Here is a 25,511-nt window from a genome sequence, read left to right on the forward strand (position 1 = left end):
TACAGTGGCTGAATCCATATTTTAAGCCCCATAGGTCTATATCCTATGCACTAGACCATTTTTAAAGCCTAACCAGTTTCTGATGCAAGGATAGGAAATCTTAATTTGACCCCAGAATGCAAAAAGACTGCATATACACTGCTACATATACTTCCAGTACAAGAAAAATGCTGGCAGGAGCTCCAAAGAGAGGAGAATGAAGAAGAGGCTGGAGAGGTTGACTCATGAAAATAGATGAAAAAGAGCTATGCATTTATCACGTAACAGAGAGATGACTAAGGGCTGAAGTCCAAGACAATATGAAAGCTGCCCACCAGTATTTTAAAGATGTGAGCACCAAGCAGGGAGAGGCATTGTTCATTTTGGTTTATTGGAGACAGKGTGAATTAGGAGGTTAGCAAAGGAATATTTGAGCTGGAGGTAGAGAATTCACTCTCATGTTCTGACTATTGTAAGTGCAGATTTAAGCCTCTGCTGTGTTTGTACAACCCTTAGCAGAGTCAGATCTGCTTGCAGCCTCAGGGTTTTTAGTAGCAGGTTATTAATGAAACATCCTTCAAGTTATGCTATCACCTTTTATCCATAAGTAGCAGGCAAAAGCCCTGGCCCTGTGGGCTGTTTCTACTAGAAAGAAATGTTGATTGAATTGATTGTACCTGAAAAATGTGGTGTAGCCTGTTTATTTACAATGTGTATACCAAGTTCTGTTTCTATGGCACAGGGAGATTTAAACAAAAAGAAATTCAGACCATACTGTGGATTCCAAGTCCTTTTCAGTCAGCAATTAACTCAAAAGCACATAGACATGTAAACTTTATTTTGCTTTCTTTCTTTTTTTTTCTCATGCCATAATATTATTACACTTAAATCTGATGCTTCCTTGCCTCCTTCTGCCTTCCTTTCTCTCCTTTTCCCATTGTTTTTCCTCCCAGAAACATAATCTTCACAAAACAATAGCCAGCAAAAACCACTTGCCCCCGTATATCTATGGTTTGGATGGCAATGTCATCCTATGACTGAGATAGCTTCCATTGTTTCATCATGTGAAGGAGATAAATCTCTCCCAACTGAGAATGGATGGTTATAGAGACCTCTCAAGCTTTTATTATCTGATGCATGAGAGCTTCCCAGTCACTCACTAAATGATCTATCCATCTGGGTACAAGGATGTGCCAAGGACCAAATTTAGAGAGCAGTCCAGTCCTGGGATTTGCTCACAGCACATCTTTCAACTCGGTGTTGCACCACTTGCTCACAAACTATACCCAGATGAGCTGGGCAACAGACGAAAGTGCCCACAAGCCATTAGGTTGTGTCATGGGAGAGACTGCAAGAACTAGGCACCAGATTCAGGATCAGAAGGATGGAGAATTTAAATCTGAAGTCAAAGTGCAAGTGTCACCTTCAAATCCAGAGCCTTAGCTGATCTGGCTCCCACGATAACAGTGCTCAGCTTTGGGTAAAGAACCCATCACTAGCAAAACAGAAAATGTAAATGGGGAAATAGCCCTTCATGCAACTGCGGTTTAATTTTTTTTCTACAAGGAATCTTAACCTTAGCAAACCAAAACGCTTCTCTTGCATACAAATCATGTTGGAATTTGTCTTTGCTTTGCTCATCTATCAAGTCCCTCATGCTGTCCTTTACATACGGCTAAGACAACTTCCTTTCTCCTTGCACATCTCTTGTGCGGGAAATCAACTCATTTGGGGACAAACTGCACTGCTCTGAGTCATCTTTAATCCCTAAGCTTATCAAAAGTTATCATTGATAAATATATCAAGTTTATTCAAACCTGTCAGTGTGCATTATACCATTGTGATGCCCTCAATATTAGGTCTTCAAAAACTGCTGTGACATTGCACAAGCCAAAAGTCATCATTTCAAGCWATGTCCTACTTGAAATAGTTTCCCCAGTTTTTTTGGATTACCTTCTACTTAGAAGTGCCTTATTTTTTAAGGCCACTGTAGAAAATCAGGATATCAGTAGTTTGTATCCATAAGCACCTTCAGTTCTAGAACCAGCTCTTCAGTATCTTCATAYCACCTTAGCCTGAGTGATTTCTCTTTATTCCATCATTTATTGGATCTACCAATTCATATTTTACAGCCACTGCTTCTCTTTTTACTATTTGCTGCTTGTCAGAAACATTCAGCAAATGTCCAAGCCAGCTCATCACATTGACATTTATTAAATGATGGAACAGCCTCCCCAGGGCAGTGGAATAAACCACATGGCTAAGTCTTATAAAACTAGAGTATAACCAAAATATCTCAAATTCCTGTATTGGTTGTGGGATGGTAAATGGAGGAAGCATGAGCTACTTGGTATTTTCCCTGGCCAATTTCTATGACTCTTCTGATTATTGTCAAGTGACTTTGAAATGGTATATAAAATGGACAGCCCAGAGAGACCTTCTTATGGAATATTTCTTTTGTTCCCAAAGATAGTGATGCGCAGGTACAGTTCAATAGCTCTGGTCTAGAGAGATCACATCAGATAGTCTTCAATTTCTAGACAGTTGCAGACTTACCCCTAGTTAGGAGAAACAGTCTTTATGGTGGTCTACCCTTTCTTAACCTTTCATACAGTGCATGTGTTGCTGGTTCCTGTCAGATTAGAGTTAGCCTAATTAGGGCTAATTAGGATTTGGGTCTGATATGCTCTAAGAACTCCCATGTTAACTAGTAAGAGACTGAAAAAGAGGTAAAAGCTTGTGCAGCTGTCCTCTTTTGCCCCAGTGCTAGCTTCCTGATCACTAAGCAGGAGTGATGAATAAAGAACAAGCCCTAAAGTAGACCTGGATCATACTTCACTCATATTTAATCAAAACTGGTAGGGAAGAAGGCCTTAGTATCATGGGGATTGGAATTAGCTAGTTTCATGGGTTTCAAAAGAGATCCATCTTCACAGTGAGTGACTCGGTCAAAATTCTACCCCATGCCTTCCCTGTTGTGATCCCTCTGCCTTTCAAACCACATCCCTTACCTCAGTATTCAACTCCAGTAGTTTTGTTCAAGTTTCTTTCCTAGTTTGATGGGTAAATCAGGGTCTCCTGGCTTCATGGTGTATGGAGAGACTTCTAGTGATCTCTGCTTTTTCTTGGACCAAAATAGCATCAAGTTCAGATCTTTCCTTGTGGACATTTTAATTTAATAGAGTTTCTAGACAGATCCAGGTAACCTGAAAGGWGCCTGCTAAGCATTTTGACAGTGTGTATCTGGCCACGATCTGTGGGAACCTGCACAGCTCTCATCCTTGGGCGTTAGCACATAATGCTGTATTGGGACTCTCGTGTGTTTATGTGAACAGCGGGAGAAAGCCATTTATTCCCTTTTAGCTTTCCTCCACCATTAAGTCCAGAGAGAGTCCCATCCATGGGCTGTGTGCCAGCCATCAGCCCTGTCTGCTGTACTTCATGGTCATGGTAGGAAGATGGGACATGACAGCATCCCTGCAGGACCCAAACCTCCCGCCACCCTGCTGACACCAGGCAGCGCTCTGGGCTAATGGSTCTTTCACTGTGCCTAATTATCTGTATCTCCAGAAACGGCCGCAATGCAGGATCTGCCTTTAGTCCGTGAGTGTGTTGCCTTGGGCCTCTCCAGCTGGCTTTTCTTTCCATTTCCTTTCTCTTATTTCATTCCTTTTGCTCTTCCTTTCCCACCTTGTTCTTTTCTTCTGTGCCATTTCTTTTAAATCTCTCCTCCTCTTCTACTTTCAGTGAGCTCGTTTTACTATTTTCCTCCACAATGACTGTAATTTTTCTTTCCCTGCCTTTATCTCTGTCTCTCTCTCTTCCCCTGCCTAGTCTTCCTGACCCTCTCTCTAGGAAGGGTGCTTTGCTGGGGCTGATTGATGGCCCATTAGAAAAAAATTAACAGGTGCAGGCTTAACTAGAGAAACAGATGTTGGGGAGGGAAGGAGAGCCGGGGGAACAGGTGACCTTTTCCATAAGTGAGATGCAAGTGTGGCTTTTCAAACATCAATTGCTCCCAGAGACAGCACAAGAGTGAATGCATGGACAGTGGAGAGGATAATCCACCATCAGAGCGGGTCACTTTTTTACATACTTCATTCTCTCCGACACCATCATTTGATTCAGGCTGAAACTGGCATCTCTGTTTAGCATRTGGGCTTCATGTTCCAGTGAGCCAGTGTCATTACTGCCTGGCTCTCTCTGAAGTGATCTTCATCTCTCGCTCCCTGTGTGCACTTGCTCGTTCCTACTCTCTCTTCACTCTTATCTCCCCTGCTCCCCCCCCTCACCATTGTTAGGATCATTTTGTTATTCAAATGTGATTACAGGTGGAAATTGAGCTTTCTCCCCGTTTTTATTTTTATTTTTAAGAAACTATTTCAATTAAAATCTCCAGCAGGGAGCACAAGAAATTAGCAAAGGACACAGGATGTCACAGATGTAAGGAGCAGTTTCCAATCTGTTGGTGCTTAAAAGGGAAAAACCAACTCTGTGACCCTGGGAGCCCAAAAGCAGGGGTTAAAGAAGTCCCCAGCAGAAGGGTGACACCAGAATCATACTCATCCTTCGCTTTCCCTTCCACCAGCTGAATGAGTAACAGGCACAACTAGCGCAAAGGGACCTTTCTTGCCCTTCAGAAGGGCAGCAATTTTGCAGGAGAGCCCTGACCTCTCTTCCTAGTAGATGCTAGTACTGAGTTCACCGAAAAAAAAACATATATTTATAGATATTGGCTCTGACATGCAGGACCTTTCTGTTTTTTCTGTGCCAGAAGTCTCTCCTCCTCTTTTTTTTTACCTAGCAACAGGCTGTTGCAATTTTCTTGCTTCCATGCATTTTATGTGATGCTCAAAAAAGTAGCCTTTCTAGCTCAGACCCACATAAAAGAAGCGTGAGGCCTCTGACCTGCTGTTTGGCATTGATCACCAGAGAGTGACAGTGCTCCTGCCTGCTGCCATGAGCTTGGATCAGGGTCATGCTGAAGACTGAATGGAAGAAATTGGAGATGGGGTTCAGTGGCACAGTAGGTTAAACCTTGTCTGAGGTGTGGTGTACCTGCCTTAAGGTAAATAGGAGAATTGGGTCTGAGGAGACTGGTGGGAGTCCCCTGGAGCTGCATGCCTGTCCCATTGCTTGGTAAGGCTGCACACGCTGGCTGCCACATGGGACCTTGATGACCAGCAGCATTCTGCAGTCATGCAAACCATCCCAGCAAACTCACATGATCTGAAGGCCATAGGTTGTCCAAGCTGTGGGCAATCCATGCTCCAGCATGTAGCCCCCTGTACAGGGAGAAGTTCTTTCGCTTTAGCAACRTTTTATACCTTGTCATTGCTGTGATAGTCTCCACGGGCTCTGCACGTCTCTGGGTGCATGGGCATACTCGCGCATGTGTTGCTTGTCATGCATCTCACCTCATTAAAGTCCTCGGCCCTTGCTGYTTGACCAGGTGCAGTGCTGGTCCCTAGAAGGAGAGCTGCTTTACACAAAGCAGTCCACCCCAATCCAGGGGAAAGAACATCCTATTTTCAAACACGGGGCAGCAAGATCCAGCATCTCTCTTCAAAGACAATAGTGAAGCTTTCGTCTCCCTCTGTGAGGACGTTTCCTCATTCCTGAGCAAACTGTCTAGACCATTTCCTATCCCTGTCAGAGAAGTTTCYAACGTGGTAACAGTGAAGAAAAAGTCATTAATTCGGGAAACAAAGGGAGGAGTAATTCAATTTGCTCAGGCTTGTTTCACTGATGAAGTCATTAAAACACTTTCCCTCACATGCACAAATGCACTGGTCTCTGCTGAARGAGGCTGTATCACAGCGGGTGGAAGATGTGTCCAGGATCCAAGAAAGGAAAATGCCTGGGTAGGGTTAGGTTGCTTTGTGTTTTTTTCAGTATCACAGTCATCTTGTCAAGTCTCTGGAGGGTTTCACYCTCTGTATCTGCCTTTCTCCTCCTGCTTTCGTTGCGTGTTTCTCTCTTTTTTTCCATCTCTGGTGCTCTCCTTGCCCTTTTCTGTTATATGTTGGCAGTGTGTCCCTCCTTGCTGATGTGCTGTTCATGCAGTTGGGTAATTTCCTTGGGTAATTATCAAGATCACTGTGAGGACAGAAGTATGAGAAAAGATTGCCAGCGCAAGATGAGGAAACTAATGGTTCTCCACCAAGGGTTTGTGGGAAATGAGGAAGGAAGGTTAAAAATAGAAGGAAAAGGAGAGCAGAGAAGAGCAGAGTGAGGTTTAGAAGAACATGAGGAACTGTTCTCTTCTCACTCAAATATTTTCAAAATTTCAGCAACAAATTGTGCTATTTGTGAAAACCTGAAAGGAATGTACTGCAGTAAGTGACTGACCACAGATTATGAGTTTTTGAGGTTTGAATAAAAAAATGGGGGAGTCAAAAAATATTCATGTTCTTTGTACAACGTGAAATAGCCGCTAGCCAGGTGAGGGGACAATAGAGTAGGGCATGGGATATGTTTGGTCACCCTCAGCTGCCTGAATGGCTATGGGGCTCGTGACCATTTCTAGCAAGACTGTACAGTTCAGCATTCACCAGAAACGAAACACAATCTATGATGAAGGTAGTAAGGGTGGAACAGAGTAACAGTACAAAGAGTCTACTCTAACATGACCCATAGTCCTTCATAGCTTGCTGCAGAGCCTGTACTAAGGGAACAGTGRTATTTTTTTCCTATAGCATCAAGGCTCTTTCAGCTCTGACTCTCTCATTTTGTATTCTTTCCAGCCAGAGGAACTGACCAACATCTTGGAGATCAGCAATGTTGTCTTTACGAGCATGTTTGCCCTGGAGATGATCCTGAAACTTGCTGCTTTCGGGCTCTTTGATTACCTCCGCAACCCCTATAACATCTTTGACAGTATCATCGTCATCATCAGGTGACAAAGGCCCTCCAAGTCATCTGAAATACGTATAGAAAAGAGCACCAAAGAGCTTGGAAATTCCCATGTGCTTTTCCCAAAAGGGTTTACCAGCTATAAAAGGGAGTGACAGTGACAGTCACTGTCACTGGGGTGACAGTGGGCACCCCTATAAAAGGGGTGACAGTGGGCAAGCCACATAGTGTTTCTGTCCCTCAATTCCTTCCTCTGTAGAACAGAGGTAATTACAACTGCTTTGGAAGTCCACAGAAAGCATTAATTTTGAATTATTTGTCAAAATTCAGAAGTGAAGAAAGCTACAGTGATTTAGAGTTTGGTAGAGGAACTTCCTTTGCTGGAACTTAATGCTGCAATGATYTTCTCATTCCTGAAATACAGTGCCATGTTTAAGTTCTGAAAGGGAGAAACACGGTCTTCTACACATAAGTATAAGCTTTAAGTATACATACCCAATTATACCTTGTTCATGCAGATTTTCCTCTGAGCCTCATATAAGCACTGTCAATGTAGAGGTAATAACCTGGATTAGCAATGCTATTCCTCTCTCTCTCCCATTTATTCACTTTTCTTTTTCTTTCTTCCTTGCACYTTCTGTGTCTCTTTCTGGGCCATAGCATCTGGGAGATCATTGGCCAGTCAGACGGGGGTCTGTCTGTGCTGAGGACTTTCCGCCTTCTACGGGTGCTAAAGCTGGTGCGTTTCATGCCTGCACTGCGACGCCAGCTCGTGGTGCTGATGAAGACTATGGACAACGTAGCCACCTTCTGCATGCTTCTTATGCTCTTCATCTTCATATTCAGGTTAGGAGGCAGTTGCATCACAGTAAATTCGAGAGGTGCTGCCTAGCTCATTGACAATTTCAATGTGTGTGTGTGACTCATCTTACCCATTGCTTTAGGTTTAGGCAGAAGTGAGAGACATTTATGCATGGATAAAGGCTGAGGCCACTGCTGCCCTAAATTGCTTTCAGCAGATGAAGATTTGGCCTGAAGGGGATGGAGAAATACTGCCAGCAAACATGCATCTCGAGCATGATCCCCTTCTGGTAACCATTACTTGGCTGTAGGACCAGCTCAGTTTGGATGCTGATGACAGCAGGAGGGCAACAGAAAGCACCCAGGAAAATCTTTTAGGACACCATGCATGTATGGTGGTTGCAAGATGGGGTCAAGAAAAAAGAACAAACAAGAGCACTGGAGAGAGAGCAGGTCTGAAGGATGAGCTGGAGGGAATTGCTAGAGGGTGAACTCTGAGGCAGTATGTACAGGAAGCAAGGTTTATGGTGAGTTATAATGGTCCAGTATGCAGCTTCCCCTTCACAGACAGGTTAGAGTGGTCTGTCTGTGTAGTTCTGCCTCTCACCCCTTTGGTACTACATTAGCCTGTCATAAAGAAAAGAGAATCGCTCCAACAAGCTCAGTGTGATGGCAGAGATATTTAAACTGGACCCTTGGCTCCTCTTCCTGTCCCAACAGTATCCTGGGAATGCACATTTTTGGATGCAAGTTCAGTCTCAGGACCGACACAGGAGATACAGTTCCTGACCGGAAGAATTTTGACTCTTTGCTGTGGGCCATCGTCACTGTGTTCCAGGTGAGCCCACTTTCCTCTCTCCAGTTGGGTCAGGACAAAATGAACAAGATCAGAAGGTGCTTTTTCTCAGTGTGATGCCAAAGGCTAGACAAAAAGTTCCAGCATATAATACCAAAGGAAGAAGAACAATTGTGTATCGTGACTGATACATCTCAGGTGAAGGAGCTCCTTCCTTCCTAGGAGACAACTGGAAGATGTGCAGTTTGAAAAGGTCACTTCTGTAGTTGCAACTCCTGTGTTTAACACCAGCACATGCTTACCCCCATGTACACTCTTGTTTCTCCTTGCTCAGCCAACATTATCAGATCAGCAAAACAGCCAGACAGTGACACTGGGCAGTGGCTGGGTGGTTATGGAGAAGCTAAGAGGCCTGATGTGGTCAAGATGCTCATTCCTTTACTGTGATTTTCTGGGAATCGTCTTCATGTTCTTCATGTTTATGTGGCCTCTGTTCCTGGTTGCAGATACTAACACAGGAGGACTGGAATGTTGTGCTTTATAATGGCATGGCCTCCACCTCACCATGGGCATCCCTTTACTTTGTGGCTCTTATGACATTTGGCAATTACGTTCTCTTCAATCTGCTGGTGGCCATCCTGGTGGAAGGTTTCCAGGCTGAGGTGAGTTGTCACAGATGCCTCTTCCATGGGGAAAAGGAAGAGAGGTATTAAGAATGGGGAACTTTGAGGGCAACACTAGAGAACTTTCAGAGTATCAAATCTCAGTCATTTCCCTGCTTAACTGCAGGTTGGGCTTAATCCAAAAAAAAAAAAAAAAAAGTGGACATTGATAATCCTTCCAAGGAAATAAATAAGCCCACTGAGAAAAGCATTCACAATTTTCATTCTCTGCATCAGGCTGTAGTCTCCCAGGATGGCTCGTCTTCCATTCCAAAAGCAAGAACACAGTATCTCAGCCCTTCCAGGTCAGGTCAGACAGAACTCTTCCAGTGACCCTACTGATGCCTGGATGCCAAGCAGAATTTAACAATTGTACTCAACAATGAAAGAAAACATTTTATTTTTTTTTTCCCTTTAGTTCCCAGCTTCTAAATTTGTCTGTTCTAGGGTGATGCCAACCGGTCATACTCAGATGAAGATCAGAGTTCATCAAATGTTGAGGAGTTGGATCAGCTCCATGATGTCCAAGAAGGTTCAGGTACACTGTTCAAATAGTTTCATTTGCTCAGCTCCCACTGCTGTTTGGTGAAAAATGTGAATGCAGATTGCTGTGAAAATTCACCCCATCTCCATGGTGGAATCTACMGGTTTCCATAGCAAAACAGTTTTGCAAGTTTTCTTGTAACTTCTGCATGTTCATTGAACTGTATRCCAGTTTGTGGTGTCATTTGTGGAAACTCAGAACTGTGTTGGCATCCTGAGGAAAGTGGTAGCTAAGGGAAGCAATTGTTGAATAACTGAAAGAGCAGAAAATAAGAATGAGTAAATGATACTATCTCTGCTCAGCTTCAGAGGTATCATTTGTGTCCAGTTCTGGCACCAACATTTGAAAAGGGAATAAAAAAATAAATAAAAAATGACCTAGACAAATCTGGAAATCCTGCCTCATAGTGAGAGATTAATGAACCTTGGAGATGCTGGAGAAGTGACTCGATCGTGCACACTGCAAGTGCCAACCATAAGGAGAGATTTCTGATGGTAGATAGTTCTTTAATTGAGCAGAAAAAAAAAAAAGCATAATGTGATTGTAAAGGTTGGAAGCAGAAGCTAGACAATTTCAAAATGTAAAGAAAAGAAGCCACATATTTTAAAGAAAGGATAAGAAACTGTTGAAAGAGTCTGCCTACAAATTGCATAGTAAGTTCTCCACTATTTGAAGTTTTTCCTTGAAGATCTCATGTCTTTCTGCAGACGATATTATATCTCAAGCAAGACTTGGTGCCACAGAGCAGCAAGGGTGGCCTGCTCCAYAGGGGAAAGTGTGATGGGAGCTTAGGGTGACAGCCACGTAAGCAAGGCAGAGACCACACCAASAAGGGTGCAGCATCTGCACAAAGTAATCAGAGCAGATCTGTCACCGGCAGCAGGGTCAACCAACAGCTCAGTGTTTGCCAGGCAAGTCCATGGTGTTGAGGCACATCTGAGGTCAGGACTAGAAGTCAAGTCAGCAAGGCAAAATCAAGATCAGCAAAGTACCAGGCTGGGTACAAGCATACTTGAAGCATAGCCCTGCAAAGACCAACAACATGGGCCTGAGCTTAAATGCAGCTCCCAAGGCGAGGAGTGGCTCCAGGCATGGCTTGTTATAGCTCTTTCTCACAACCTAGTTGTTGTCACAGCAGTCTAATCCAAGGTGAGATGGCTGCACAGTATCAGAGCTGACCTTGAATGCAGTCAGCCATACACCTAGGAAAGAGAATGGGGGAGATGTAACAGAGCCTATGGGTACAGATAGGGCCCTGATTTCAAGTGAAAAACTTGCCATGCAGAATATATAATCTTTRGGATACACTAGGGCAAACAGAAATGCTTGCTCCAGTCCTGTCASACTTTAAAAGAGAGTGCCCCATTTTCTCCATTCATATTGACAAATGCTCATGTTCTTCCACAGCACTTAACGTACTTGGTCTGGATCTTAAAGGTCAGTATTAAGTSATTTTTAAGTGTCCCAGTGTAGTAGAACTGACTGGCATGAAGAACAGGATTGCAGGAATTTTAAGGACAGCCTAAAGCATKGATGGCTGCTGGTATCCCCACATCTTTGTCTCTTCCTCAGTGTCTCAACTTAACTGCTTTAAATAGTGAGCAGCTATGTGACAGTCGATAATATTTGTTGAGATGTGAAGAAGCAGATGTCCACCCCTTACTCTTGGCACGTAGAAGCACACTTTCTTCCCCTTGCTGCCAGGGTTTGGCCCCTTGCTCTGCCTGTCTGTGTGACTGGCGCTTTGATTGTCCTTCTGGCCCCAAGGGGAGCTGCCATCAGTTTGGGACTTGGAGAGGAATACCACAAAATCTTTACCAAARAAAAGTTCTGACCACTTTTGCTGTCATCCCTTAGATTTGACAGAAGCAACGTTGAATTTTAGCATTGCTTAGCAGCCTAGACATTGAAACCGTTGCTGAATGGTGGGAAAGCAGCTTTCTTTCCTCTTTCTTCTTCTCTCTGCATCTTTCCACTTAGATCCCAAGCTCTGTGCAATTCCTGTGACACCAAATGGACACTTGGACCCATCCTTGCCCTCTTCCAACCCACCGGTGGCTTCTGGGGGAGTCACTAATGCCTCGCGCAACTCCTTGCAGCCAGACCAGATCCTTGTTGCTGTTGGCTCCAGGAAGAGTAGTGTGATGTCCTTGGGGAGAATGACCTATGACCAGCGGTCCTTGGTGAGTGAATGAACAGCAAATGGCATCATTCTTTCAAAGTTCATGGACTCTACAACCCCAAGGGGGTTGCAATGGAAGTTTGCATGACTGCTGCAGACATCCTAACACAACAAGTGCATAGCCTCTCCTTAGGAAGCCAAGTCAGTCCGAATGATTGACCTATATTCCCAGATTATCGATCTATATTCTGCTGAGTGTAGGATTCAGTTCTTTTCTATTTTTCTGGTTGGAGAGGGAGGATAGCAAGCAAACAGAGTAGTTGTCTTAGAGTGAAACATCTGTCCTTTTATCCTTGCCCAGTTTGCCTAGAGCACAGGACAAATACAATGGCRTCCTACTCCCAGGTGATCCTCAGAGCAAGCTGAGAACACAAGAATCTGGATGATGCAAGCATTGCCAAGTCTCACAACACATGGGATTTCTGAAAGTTTTTGTTCAGAGGAAGAGAAAAACTTTAATTTGGAGTCTCCCATAGCAGGCCCTGTTGCCCCTTAGCACTTCCCCAGACACTGCAGGCTATTTGTCCAACACCTCAGTCCTGTCCATTTTGTTATRTCAACCTCTAGACCATTTCCCCACTGATACACACAGCCTTGTGTGGGTACACTGGTGCTAGAAGGATTCATACCCCTGTTTTTTCCTAAATAGCCAGAGCTGACAGCCATGTGCTATGTGACAAGTTGCTGATGTGGTGGAAGTAGACTGTAACCAACAAGCTCGTTTTTCTCATTTCTTCTGTTTACAAAAGCTACTTGAAGATGGTGTTTTAGATTATCCATCTCCCTGTACTTTGTKTTATCCTTTACCCCGGGGCAGTATAAAGTGCTGCCAATCAGATTTTTGGAAAGCTTTATTCCTGCTGTGTGCTCATGTAAGTGACAACATCAGACACCTGCCCTTTGGCTTTATTATATACTTCCCCTGTAAGTGCCTCGCACACAGATGGTGCTGTAAAGTAATCACAGCCAACACTATTACTAACTTGTTATCAATCTGTTATCAGATCTACAGGGATGACTGCTATATTCCCACCATGCAACTTCCTTGAGGGCCAAAACAGGCAATCTCCTGGCTTAGGGGCCTAGGGACAAGTCTGTGGTCTGAAATACAACAGTATCTACCCTCCCTATGCCCATAGTCACTGAGTTGCTGTCCCACTCTCTTACAGTCGAGCTCCCGCAGTTCCCACTATGGTGCRTGGGGCCGCAGTGGGGCCTGGGGGAGCCGCCGCTCCAGCTGGAACAGCCTGGCTCGGGGACACAGCCTGAAACACAAACCTCCCTCTGCTGAGCACGAATCTCTCCTCTCTGGGGAGAGACACAGGGCAGCAGAGGGGGAGCGAGATGCAACTGGAAGGATGTCTCATCACCGCCGAACGCTCTCTTTGGACAACAAGGGCTCCTGTGACCTGGTGGAGTTGGCGTCAGTCCCATCTGGCTACAGAGTGACCCGTAAGCTAGGGGCAGCATCAGGGTCCAGCGAGCACCAGGACTGTAATGGTAAAATGCCCAACATTGCAAAGGAGATCTTCCCGAAGATGAACAACCGCAAGGAGCGGGGAGAGGATGATGAGGAGATAGATTATGTGAGTATTTGGTACAAGGAATCTAAGGTTATGCTTCGGTGCTGTGGGAAACTCCTACTCCATCCTTAAGGTTAGGTTTCCTTGCCAAATGGATGAGAGCCTGCAAAAGATGCTTTAAGCATAGCTGGAGTGTCAGTAGAGATTTGGACAGAAATACATCCTGTGAAATTAAAAATCCTCAGAGCCCAAGTGCCTACAGAAGGCCATCCTCTCCTGGGCCTCCTGTGCTGAGATGTCTGCCTCTTGTCTAGCTGAGGTATCTAGGAAATTCCATACAAGTGTAACAGAGCCACTTCAAGACCCTAAGAAGAGATCACGGAGAACATCCTGCATGAGAAAGGCCACCAGCAGTTTCATTTCTACGCAGTTTTAGGATGAAATCAGATGCTGAGAATTAAGTAGACCTGAGTATAGCAGATCCTTATTAGTGGCTTTGTGCTCCTTAAGTCCATTTCCTCACTCACGGGTGGATGAAACGCAGCCCTGTGAAAGTGGTGTGTGTGGGAAACTCCAGGTAGTGATGTTTCAGGATCTGATGAGAAAGGAAGAGTGTCTATGTCAGGCAAGTGGGCAGGTAACCAGCAACAGTAACTTCTGCTGCATCCCTCCAGAGCTTGTGTTTTCGTATCCGGAAGATGATGGAAGTTTACAAGCCAGACTGGTGTGAGTTACGAGAGGACTGGTCCATATATCTCTTCTCTCCACAGAACAGGTTTGTGCTGTTTTTACTAACAGTGGTTGAGAAGATAAGACAGATTTTGTTGTAGCAGCAGCCACATCCTATAAGTTGGATGTTAGGTTACAACTTAAAGCTTATCAGTTAGAAATACTTTTTGTCTCCTCCATCTCCACCTCCACAGACAAACAACATTTCTCTTCCCTAGTTTAAAGACGAAAAAGAAGAAGAGAACCCTAAATGGCTATTGTGTTTTTTTGTCTCTTAGGAGCATTCCATTTGTCTTTTCTGTAATCATAAATATTTATAGCAAAGCAAGACAGGGAATACTGACATTAACTAAAAAAGAAAAAGGAATGCATTATTAATGCCTCCATAACACTGATATTACCTCCCCAGGTACAAGAACAATCTCTCCATTTCTCTGCCAGTTTATCCGCAGCCATATTCTGTCTTTTAGGGCAAAGTTAGTATTCTTTGTGTCTAGAAAAATATTTTAGGASAAATTCTTCCTGATGAGGTGGTCTTCCCGTAAGAAGAAAATGCCCATATACCTTATCTGACAGCATCCACACACGTGTGTATCACCTCTTGAAAAGAATGGGGTTTCATTATAGCTCCATATGATACTTGTGTAAGGGAAAAAGTGTCTTTCAGAGCAGCCAGAGGTCTGTTCCCCATGACCATTCCCTGCATTTCCTCAGCTTTCAGCACATGGGCGGTTGCTGTAATGAAATACAAAATGTGAGGCAGCTCTGAGTTTGGGAGGTTGACTTAGCCTCTCTTCTACAGGGCAAGAGTGATGTAGTGGGTAAGAGACAACTCTAGCACTGGGGAGATAGAAAGAGGYTCGATTCCTTGCTCTGCTGCAGACTTGTGGTGTTACCATGGGTTGCTCTGTGATATTGCCAGGACAGGGGACATCAGTATATGTGACAGGAAAGCTGCTATGGCTCTAATTAGAGCTCAGTTTTGGCTAGAATGCTCTATTCTATCCTAGCTCCTAATATAACTCTGCCCAAGGCACATGTGCCTGCTTGGATTTCTCTTGCAGGTTTCGTCTCCTCTGCCAAACAATCATTGCTCACAAGCTCTTTGATTATGTTGTGCTGGCCTTCATCTTCCTGAACTGCATCACCATTGCCCTGGAGAGACCACAGATTGAACACAGAAGCACGGTGAGAATTCCCTCCTACCTGCTTTTTAGCATGACCTCTGGCAGAGGCTCGTAAGCTCCTGGCACTGGTAAAGCCTCTGGACAAACCTTGGCATTAAACACTAACTCTCACTCACCTATTCCAATGCCCATATATTAGTAATTCACGTCATACATGCTTCTGTTGAAGTGTCTAATAATAATGCAAGCCTTATTTATAGTAGATTAATCTGAGTGCCCTCTATTAGAAGGTGAGGGAGTCTCACAGGCTACCCTTGGTAAGAGATGGCTTGTCAAAGGGGCAGGGGCTGGAAACTATAATAAAGAAGTAACGTCCATATGTAGCGAAGCCTCTGTGGGAATGGTATGTCAGCATTCATTTATGGTACTTTTGAGCTGAACTTAGTGATGGCTCAGGCTGACAAAGTGAAATGACCTTTTCTGCATCTCTGCCTTAGCTGTCCCACAGAATATACTGTGCACAGCACAGTGGTCAGTGCTCAGGAGCACTTTGGGGTGGTGCAGCTCATCGGGGCTAAGCAGCGCTGACTTGGAGGAAGCACTGCACATCCCACCCACTGGGGTGGCAGAGCTGTGTGGGATTCTGTCTGGATACAGGACAGAGTCAAGATGTTAAAAGTTGAATGCTGCCAACACTGACCTTTTCTAGGGAGCAGTGCTCTTATTCCCCCAACTTTCAGACCCTTCACAGGAAAGCTAGAGATACCAAGTTCATAGAAGGGGTCTCACAGAACAATAGGAAGAAGTTGAGATATATTTAGGGCCTTTCTCTCTCTTTTTTGTTTTTTGTTTGTTTGTAGGAGAGAATCTTTCTTACTGTGTCCAACTACATTTTCACAGCAATTTTCGTAGCTGAGATGACACTAAAGGTAAGTTACTGGAGATGGACTGCTGAGCCCTTTCTGCATATGACAAGAGCAACATGGTTTATGTCAGCTCAGCACCTCTCCAGAATCTCGCTAGCTTTTCAATGGACCAGTCATGCACCATGCCTTGATAAGGGTAGATACTGCTTGGGGTTCAGTCCCTTCTAGTCTTGCATAAGAGGAACTTTTATACACAGAGATCTTGGTTTCTGGGAGGAATAGCTGGCCTCCAGATACGGATTTTGTAATAATTTCAAATGACCATTTCTTTCCTTTCAGAGTAAGAGCAAAGTCTATAGCAACAACAATATTAATAAAATACTCTTACTTGAGATAATTATTCAATAGATTTCAAAGTACTTTACAACAGTGGGCAAATCATGCTGTTCCCCTTTTGTGACGAAGAAAGTGCCACAAAACTGAGTAAAGAGAGTTCCAAAATTGGGCACCTTAAGGTAAACATCCTAAAATTCATATCTACAAAGGGGTGTGATTTTCAGAGCAGTGCTGTCATTAGTGCTGCTGAAAATCAAACTACTGTTTTAGGAGTCAGAGTACAGATGTCAGTGCCAAATTTTACCTTCAAGGAAAAGGGTKATCTCTCGTCTGGGAGAGTTAGCCCAGGTCTCTGTGAAATGGCATCCCTGTAGTAGGGAACAGGAACCTGCCCTGTAATATTCTCTCTGGCGTCCTATTGCTTAGAGAGGAAGACAAGAGGTGAGAAAACTCCATGGAAATTCTGCTGAAATGCCACTCCAGAGCATGGCCTTGTTATTTCTCTAGTTACGTGCCACTGCTTTCCCCAAAGACATTTTCCTTCACAGTCTTTCAGAAAATGAGAAAGAGGCAATGAGATTTATTGAAGTGTGCAAAATGAGTCCTCAGGAAGTGTTGGGCAGAGTTAATAACTGTTTTCCATCCTCCTGCTCTGTCTGCGACTCTACAAGGAAACGTGGAGTGGAGCCATTTAACCCCTGGTCCTCTACCCTCTCTTGCAGGTGGTCTCTCTAGGCCTGTATTTTGGGGATCAGGCTTATCTCCGCAGCAGCTGGAACGTCCTGGATGGCTTCTTGGTCTTCGTGTCTCTCATTGACATTGTGGTCTCAGTGGCCTCTGCTGGCGGTGCCAAAATCCTGGGGGTGCTGCGGGTCCTCCGACTGTTACGCACCTTGCGTCCACTCCGGTCAGAGCCCCACTACGCTTGCCTTGCTGCGTGCCCCTCTTGCCTTCCTGCTGTGTCCTCAGGAGAGGTCCCAAAATCAGTGCCCCACACTGTGCTTGGAGCAACAGGCTGGGGCCCTGCATGCATCTGGCAGCTCATAGGTAGCAAAGTGTGCTTGTCACAGAGAGGTTTCTCTTAGCGGTTTGGCTTTCTCCTTGGAGGTACCTTGTTTACTATGGGAATGCAAGAGGCTTTTTGGCCCCGTGAATTGTTTCCCACTGACGAATCTTTGCACAGGGAAAAATGGGGCCTCATGGCAAACATCGCTTCCCTATCCCTCTATCGCCTTCCTTCCCTTCCAGAGTTATCAGCCGAGCCCCTGGCCTGAAGCTGGTGGTGGAGACACTCATTTCATCCTTGAAGCCCATAGGAAACATTGTCCTCATCTGCTGTGCTTTCTTCATCATATTTGGCATCCTAGGTGTCCAGGTAGGTTTGTTGTGATTGGGCAACCTGCCTTCCCTGTCCCACCACTACCCCTGTGTTGGGGAATCTGCATCTGCAAAGACTGAAACAGGCACAGGGAACTGAGCAGAGCAGGGGGGACAGCAAGCCAGGAAGCTTTCAGCACTTCCACCACCTCCCTGAGCTCTTCTCTCACCCACCAGAATGTCCCCACAGCCACTGGCAATGGCAGCTGAGCACTCAGCAAGCACGAGTGTGAGATGGATGTGTGGATGTGTGAGACGGGAGTTAATGTTCACGGCTAGCAGGAGGGCAGGGTTTGGATCGGTGCTATAGGGAGGGGCCAGGACTGATGTTGCAGGGACACATCTATGCAGTTCTGGAAAGACAAACAGCTCAGAGCCTGCTTGCCTGATCCAGGCCTGCAGCCAGTTGTTTCTCCCCCCCTCTCTCTGAACCCTAAATCCACCCACAACCTTCTTTCAACCTTCTTTTATTTTTTTATTTAATCCTTTTTATTTTCGGCTGTTGCGTTGCAGAGGAGCACAGGCGTGGGTGTTACTTCGAGCTCAGAGAATGCGCTATACTTAGTCTGTTCTGATGAGTCTGTACAAATGCACAATCCAGTATGTTCCATATGGGGAAAGGCGCCTTGGGCAGAAGAATCACATCAGTACAGTTTTACAAAAAAAAAAAAAAAAAGAGAAGGAGGGGATGTTTATTTTTCTTTCTTTACCCTCAGATGAGGTCTTTTTTTTTTTTCCTTCAGCTTACTTGATAATTGGGAAGCAGAAGGGGAAACTGCATGGCTCAAGGGACTGAATAGAAGATTTTTTTTTCCCCTTTGGGCCACTGGCTCTAGTTGGGCTCCAAAAGTCTGCCCTAGTGGCTTGCAGATGGTGAGAACTTACAGTCACTACTGGCCTGGGTCAGTGAAAGAGGTTGAAAATCCAGATGTGAGTTTAGCAGGTTGGCCCTGGGTCCTTAGCAATGCATGACATGGGAGTCTGTCAAGGGAGTCTGTTATGTGATGTGCTGGTGGTCCACGTTATCTGTCCCCTCCCACCCGGCTTGCAGCCGAAGGAGCTCTGCACTTCACTAGTTGTCTCAGAGGAGCCTTTTGTTGCTCAGTGCCCCTATGAGAGGGGATGTAGCCAGAGGGGAAATGGGCTAACGGAGTTGCTCCTCCTGCAGCTTTTCAAGGGGAAGTTTTACCACTGCCTGGGGGTCGACATCAGGAACATCACCAACAGATCTGATTGTGTGGCTGCCAACTACAAGTGGGTGCACCACAAGTACAACTTTGACAACCTGGGGCAGGTGAGTATGTCCATAGCCCTCTCACAGTGTGAGTCCAGGTCAAGGCTTGTTGCCTTCTCTATATATCCTGTATATCAGGAGCAGATGCAGTGTCTGAGAAAGACTGGTCTCCAGGCCARGGAAAGGGGTTATGGTAGCTGGGTATCAGTGCAGAGTGCAGAGTGTCTGCCACTAGTGAGCTGATATTAGGATGAAACTTGCAGGTTACAAGGGGGAGGAAAAGGGATGGCAGCAGAGAGGTTGTTTTTCTTCCTGCCAAGAAACAGATGTTCTTCAAGACCTTTCTGCTGTGGTGGGTCAGGCTGCACTTGGCTTCCTGTCCCTCCCTCGCTCTCCTTTCACAGTAGAGGGAGTGGGTTTTGACATGTGCAGAGACACAGGCAGGAAGAGAATTTCAACACTGTGTGCTAGAATGTAAAACACTGTTTTTTTTCCTGCCTGCCAGGTACACTTCCTGTACATATGATATGCTTTGTGTGTTCCAGGCCCTGATGTCCCTGTTTGTGCTGGCCTCCAAGGATGGCTGGGTCAATATTATGTATAATGGACTGGATGCTGTGGCTGTTGACCAGCAGGTACAAAGATTTCCTTACAAAGGACATTCTTGACTTAAGGCTAGTGCTGTAACATACTGCTTCAGACACTTTTTTTCTGACAAGGGTTCTTCTTTTAGTGTTCCTTTTAAGGTTGTTCTGAATCCTTCACTCACCCAGTTTCAGTGGTCAGGGTTAGGCCGTGTCCATGCAGGGAACTGCAGCTGTGGCTTACTGGTGGATGACTGCAGTAATTCTCACACCCTTTATTCAATTTGTGTCACAGGGCAGGTCCCATCTCTTTGTAAAGCCTTAGCAAAAGTATCGTGTGTCTTTGTGGGTGTGCTGGCTTCCTCCAGGCCCGTAGGTGGTTGCTCTATTACTCTGTGAACAAGGACTGTTCAGCTGCGGGCTACCCTTCAGTGTTCGTGCAGCACCATAGGCTTGAACCTTGTGGGTTCAGGTAAATGTTATAGGAGCCATTCATGCCCTTGTTTCCATAACCCTGCCCACCTCTCCAGCAGCCAGTCACCATGGTGGTTTCAGCCCCTTCATTTCTATACTGCCAGTYCATCGACCGCAGCGTCTCTCTTCTCCCCCATCTTCCAGCCAGTGATCAACAACAACCCGTGGATGCTCCTCTACTTCATATCCTTCCTCCTCATTGTCAGCTTCTTTGTGCTCAACATGTTCGTGGGGGTGGTGGTGGAGAACTTCCACAAGTGYCGGCAACACCAGGAGGCCGAGGAGGCACGGCGGCGGGAGGAGAAGCGCCTGCGGCGCCTGGAGAAGAAGCGAAGGAGTAAGGCACAGCCTAAGTGTTTGGTCGGTTCGTAGGCCAAGGTTTTCTGAGAAAAACCTTCTCCTCTTCTTTTTCTTTCCTGGCGGACTGGTTCCTGAAATTCATCGCTTGTGCCTGTGCTTTCAGCCTCCCTCCCTGCACCGCTGCTGCATTGCTGTGCACTACAYCAGGGTGATTTGGGGAAGGGAGGTTGGCTGAAGAGGTCTGATGGGAAGCTGGGGCACCAGGGAAGCCTCTTGGGCTTTAACACCCTGTCGCTTGGGAAATAACATGTGCCAAAAATACATGAATGTATGTGCACACATGTACCATCAACACAGACCTTGCATGTATCAGTACTTCTCCAGGGTTTGTACAAACCTGCCTGGGCATCCAGTACTCCAGCTGGTGTTTGGGAGAAGACTTGGACAGTCTGTCCCTTGTGTTTAATCCAAAATCWAAAAGCAGGGAAGACTGGAAAAAAAAAACTTCCATTTGTTTTTAGCTCTTTCCGTCAGTTTTGTACTATCACTCCTTGATGTCCCAGACCTCTGGTGGGAAGCAAGCCCTTTCCCTGGTGTCTCTGTCCTTTCTGTGTTTTCATAGGAAAAAATCGCAAAGGCACACTCACCCCTGGAAATCATCACTACTACCCCAGACTGATGGTTTTCTTCCATTCACAGCCTGTGGGCATGCTTTCCCTTCCTCTGCTCCAGTTTTTCCTCTCTCCTGTGACACCCTGGGGTCTCTCCTGGAACCATCTGCTCCCTTTTATCATTTGTGATCTTAATTTGTGGAGGCATGAAAGGCTGATTTAGCACCACTCCAACAAACATAGACTAACAGATTTTCTATCTATGACTCCTTCCATTTTTTTTCTACTTATTTTTCTCCCCATTTCTACTTTCCTCTTTTTAATGATATTTTATTTTTTCCTTTCTATGTCTATCTYTTTTCTTTCTTTCTTTCTTTCTTTCTTTCTTTCTTTCTTTCTTTCTTTCTTTCTTTCTTTCTTTCTTTCTTTCTTTCTTTCTTTCTTTCTTTCTTTCTTTCTCTCTCTCTCTCTCTCTCTCTCTCTCTGTCTCTCTCTCTCTCTTTCTCTCTTTCTCTCTTTCTCTCTTTCTCTCTTTCTCCCTCCTTGACCTGTTTTTGTTTCAATAACTATCCCTACTTCAATGCCTGCTCCCTGATTGATGTTTCTTACCCATCTCTCTCTCTTTCTTCCAATTTCCTCCTAACTGTTCCCCTCTCCCTCTTTCCACTGAAGAGGCACAACGTTTGCCGTACTATGCTACCTACTGCCCCATACGCCTCCTTATCCATTCAGTCTGCACGAGCCACTATCTGGACATCTTCATCACTTTCATCATCTGCCTCAACGTGGTCACCATGTCCTTGGAGCACTACAACCAACCTGTGGTGAGTGAGATCATGGAGATAAACCCTACCTCTAGTAATTATGTTATTTTGCTACAGCTTTCTGATGATCACTGTTCACCAGTATTGGTAGGAGAGGTGAGTGTCTGAAAAATACTGTGAAAGTGTTGCAAGAAGGAATTTAGTATGCATCCAGAAAAGTAGTCCCTGCTCAAGCACCTATTATCCATTGAAACCATAAATAATTAGGCATCTAAACAAGATTTAGGCCCATGGAAAGCTTTGTGGAATTAGGCTCATGAGCCTTTTATTATTAGGTAGGTATGCAGAGAAAGTAGTGGAAGTAGCACAGTGCCCCAGGAGTTTCAGTCTTCAGTTTCTGAGTTTTGAAATCAGAATTCCAAATATCAGTCCTTTTCTCATGCATGTCCTGACTTGTGAGGACTAGAGTGGCTCTTTGTGTGCCATGAAGTGGAATCTCTCTATCCAACCAAATTTCTTCCACAAAAGAAGAGGTAGGAGCAAGCTCTGAAGCAATCCTCTCTCATCTGCAGGGAGTAATTCAGCATTCTAGGCTCTTTACTGTGCAGAAGTGTAATATTTACCTTAGGGAAGAGCAGGTATCTCTCAGTTGCTCACAGACCTCTGAAAGCCTCTGATGGAAAGAACGTGTACTGCATATATAGAAAGGGATTTCTGCCTCTTTATGTAGACAAATGGATATCTGTTCAGTGGCATGTCAGTTTTCTCCTCAGGAGACCCTTGATTTAGGTGACAGCTATGGTGCCCGAGCAGGTGCTGTTCAGGTAGCTCAGGCTTTGATGAAGAACTGAATCTCTGTCATCATTTAAATCCACTGCCAAGTTCCTCTGTGTTTCTTGCCCATCTTTCTTGTCTGCTCTCCTTTTATCTTCTCCTTGATGGTGTCCATAGTTTTACTCTTCAGGAACTCTTGGCCATTATCTGTCTCAGCCTCATGCCAGGCTTTTGTTCCTGAGCAAGCACTGCTCTTCCTTACTCCTCTGTTCCTTCCTCTATAAAGCAGGTCTAGCCATGCCTGCATGCTGTCAGGCTCCACTAATAGCCCCTGGTAAAGAGCTTTGAACCTCTCCAGTAGAAGTGCCACTAAATACTGCCTGCAAGGTCTTGATGGTGGAGAAGGGGTCACACATGGAAGAACCAGAAATCCAGAGCTGAGAGGTATGACACATATCAGCCCTCGCTTAAGGTAGAAAAGGATTTCTTTCCAGCAGAAATGACCTTTCTTCTTCACTCCAAGCTATGTCAGTGCCATTAGTAGACAGCATCCAAGTCACATAGGCTATGGGCAGTGGAGAAAGCTAATGATATTTTGTGGATTCTCCTTAGGATAGCTTCCTCCTCCCCTTTGTGCTGAGCAGTAGAGSAGGAAGGAACAATGAACATTTCTGAAAACAACATGGGGCAAAGGGTCCATGGTTGTCCATAAAAGATAGCCCCCACATTGATGTAGATAGTTTGGGGCAGTTTCACGGTCTGCTAATGAATTTCTGATGTTTAGGAGAGCCCACCTGATTACATACTTGGTGTTGCTCTCTCTTCACTTCTTTCACCCTCTCTTTCTGCTGGCAGTCCTTGGAGACAGCTCTCAAGTACTGCAACTACCTGTTCACCACAGTCTTTGTGCTGGAGGCAGTGCTGAAGTTGGTGGCATTTGGCCTGCGGCGATTCTTCAAAGACAGGTGAGCAGAGGGGTTGTGTCAACCATGTGTGTGGAACAGCTGGATTTGGATTTGGGGTGGGGGTTTTGAGGATGGATCCGTAGCTGGARTGTGATGCTTAGCAGAGGGTGCCCTGACTACTTCCCTTTTCTGTACAGCATGGACCTTGCTATAGCCCACATGAGTCTCCATTCCTAGGCAATAATGAGAGTTGTGCAGAAACTGCCTCTTTGTTGGCATCTGCTGACTATGCTAGACAGCAAGGAGGTGGGGTTAGAGACAGTATGTTTTGTTTTGTTTTGCTATGTTTTGCCTTTGTGCCAAACTAAAAGCTGAACATATTTAACTGAATGTATAAAACTGAACGTATATAACCATGCTGATTTGAGGTAGTAGGGCCATAAAAAAACCTCAACCCATTGTAGTAACATAACTCCATGCTTTCAAATCAGTCTGGCTTGCCTCTGACTGTTCGGAGTTTGTGCATAGTGTATCTGTGATTGCCTACAAAAGTTCACATGGGCTGACTCAGAACAGGACTGTGGATTCATACATTAAGAAATGTTTAGGTGAAAGTCGAAACAATTTGCTTTATCTTTTAGGGATGTGAAAAAAAAATCTGTCTTCCCTTACTCTCTTTAATTTTTCTTCTAAGGTGGAACCAGCTAGATTTGGCCATTGTGCTACTATCTGTCATGGGAATCACATTGGAAGAGATTGAAATCAATGCTGCTCTACCCATTAATCCCACTATCATCCGGATCATGAGGGTGCTGCGCATCGCCCGGGGTGAGACAGATGCTGGCTGGAGGCAGTGGTGTAGGCAGACTTGGGCTGAGACTCTGCATTGAGCACTAGCTATAGAGTTATGGGCTCCTCCTGTCCCTAGCTCTGGGGGGAGGCCGTGGGATGTGAGAGCTGAATTTTCCCTGTTGTTATTTTATGGGCAAGTATTTTGGTAGTATTTGGAAAGGAGCCTCCAAACTCAGTTTGAAGCTTGCCTAGGAAGAGTACCAAACTTTTCCTGATGATGGCAAAGACATGATAGACTGCATGCATGGACAGTGGCAGGAGAAAGAGAAGGTGCTAAAAAAGCATGAAGCATTGAAGCAGAGGGAGAAACRTGCTGAGAGAAAGAGGTTCCTTGGTAAGGATATGTCTCAGCAGAGTGGAAGAAACCAGTAAGCGTGAGTGGACGAAAGAGTATATACTAAGAATATAGATGGACTAGAGGGAAAGGAACCACTGGGGTTGTGCAGTCAAAAGTAGTGAGCAAGTGGAATGAGAGGGAAAATGTAGTTCTTTTGGGGCAAAAGGAGCCAGTCATCTGTCTCATGTGCTAGTCACCTAAAGGATGGACCTTCTGAGCTGAGTCTGAGTGACATTCATCTTGTGCTTGTTGTGGCAGTCCTGAAGCTACTGAAGATGGCTACAGGAATGCGAGCACTGTTGGATACAGTTGTTCAAGCCCTGCCACAGGTAAGATGAGCTTCCCTAAAGGTTCTCCTTTTCTGCACCTGTTTTTTTCCAAAGGGTCATTTATCTTGGTGCACATACAGCCTCAAAGATGGTGTCTACTGAATAATGCAGGCAAGTGGACCAGAAAGTGATTTACAGGTTATTGTGCCAATATTGGGGTGCAGTTTACCTCAAATCTTTATTCTCTAGTGGGTGAATTAAATAATGCCTTGTTCCGGGATAGCACAGGTTTCTTTCTGTGATGTCTAGGTAGTGTCCTACTGCTTGCTGTTAGTTACCAGCTACTCTCTCTACTCTCCATAAGAGGGGGAGAGTGACTGGCAGCTATTTCAGGAGGAAAGCAGGGTGACAGAGCCCTGGCACAGGCTGCCCAGGGAGGTTATGGAGTTTCCTTTCCTGGAGGTCTTCCAAACCCACCTGGATGCTGCCCTGTGCCCCATGCTCTGGGTGTCCCTACTGGAGCAACAGGGTTGGACTCGTATGAAGAGAGGCTGAGTGAGCTGGGCCTGTTTTCTCTGGAGAAGAGACGGCTCAGAGGGGATATGATTAATGTGTATAAGTTCAGGAAGG

The 25,511-nt window shown here is 45.2% G+C and overlaps 1 protein-coding gene across 1 annotated transcript in view; it reads left to right on the forward strand.

Moving 5' to 3' along the window:
• CACNA1I (calcium voltage-gated channel subunit alpha1 I) overlaps positions 1-25,511 on the forward strand; it is a 151,521-nt gene that overhangs the window by 111,588 nt on the left and 14,422 nt on the right. Inside the window, exons 10-28 of the mRNA XM_026038292.1 lie at positions 6,726-6,877; positions 7,495-7,680; positions 8,356-8,473; positions 8,938-9,093; positions 9,541-9,631; positions 11,618-11,820; positions 12,989-13,405; positions 14,017-14,117; positions 15,136-15,259; positions 16,059-16,127; positions 17,123-17,307; positions 17,649-17,775; positions 18,946-19,071; positions 19,557-19,646; positions 20,214-20,406; positions 21,653-21,804; positions 23,374-23,483; positions 24,118-24,251; positions 24,871-24,941. Of these exons, the coding sequence (XP_025894077.1) occupies positions 6,726-6,877; positions 7,495-7,680; positions 8,356-8,473; positions 8,938-9,093; positions 9,541-9,631; positions 11,618-11,820; positions 12,989-13,405; positions 14,017-14,117; positions 15,136-15,259; positions 16,059-16,127; positions 17,123-17,307; positions 17,649-17,775; positions 18,946-19,071; positions 19,557-19,646; positions 20,214-20,406; positions 21,653-21,804; positions 23,374-23,483; positions 24,118-24,251; positions 24,871-24,941 (2,805 nt within the window). The remainder of the gene's footprint in view (positions 1-6,725; positions 6,878-7,494; positions 7,681-8,355; positions 8,474-8,937; positions 9,094-9,540; positions 9,632-11,617; positions 11,821-12,988; positions 13,406-14,016; positions 14,118-15,135; positions 15,260-16,058; positions 16,128-17,122; positions 17,308-17,648; positions 17,776-18,945; positions 19,072-19,556; positions 19,647-20,213; positions 20,407-21,652; positions 21,805-23,373; positions 23,484-24,117; positions 24,252-24,870; positions 24,942-25,511) is intronic.

Source organism: Nothoprocta perdicaria, unplaced genomic scaffold (genome assembly GCF_003342845.1).
Source record: "Nothoprocta perdicaria isolate Ctin4 unplaced genomic scaffold, notPer1 scaffold_206, whole genome shotgun sequence".
Taxonomy (NCBI): Eukaryota; Metazoa; Chordata; class Aves; order Tinamiformes; family Tinamidae; genus Nothoprocta; species Nothoprocta perdicaria.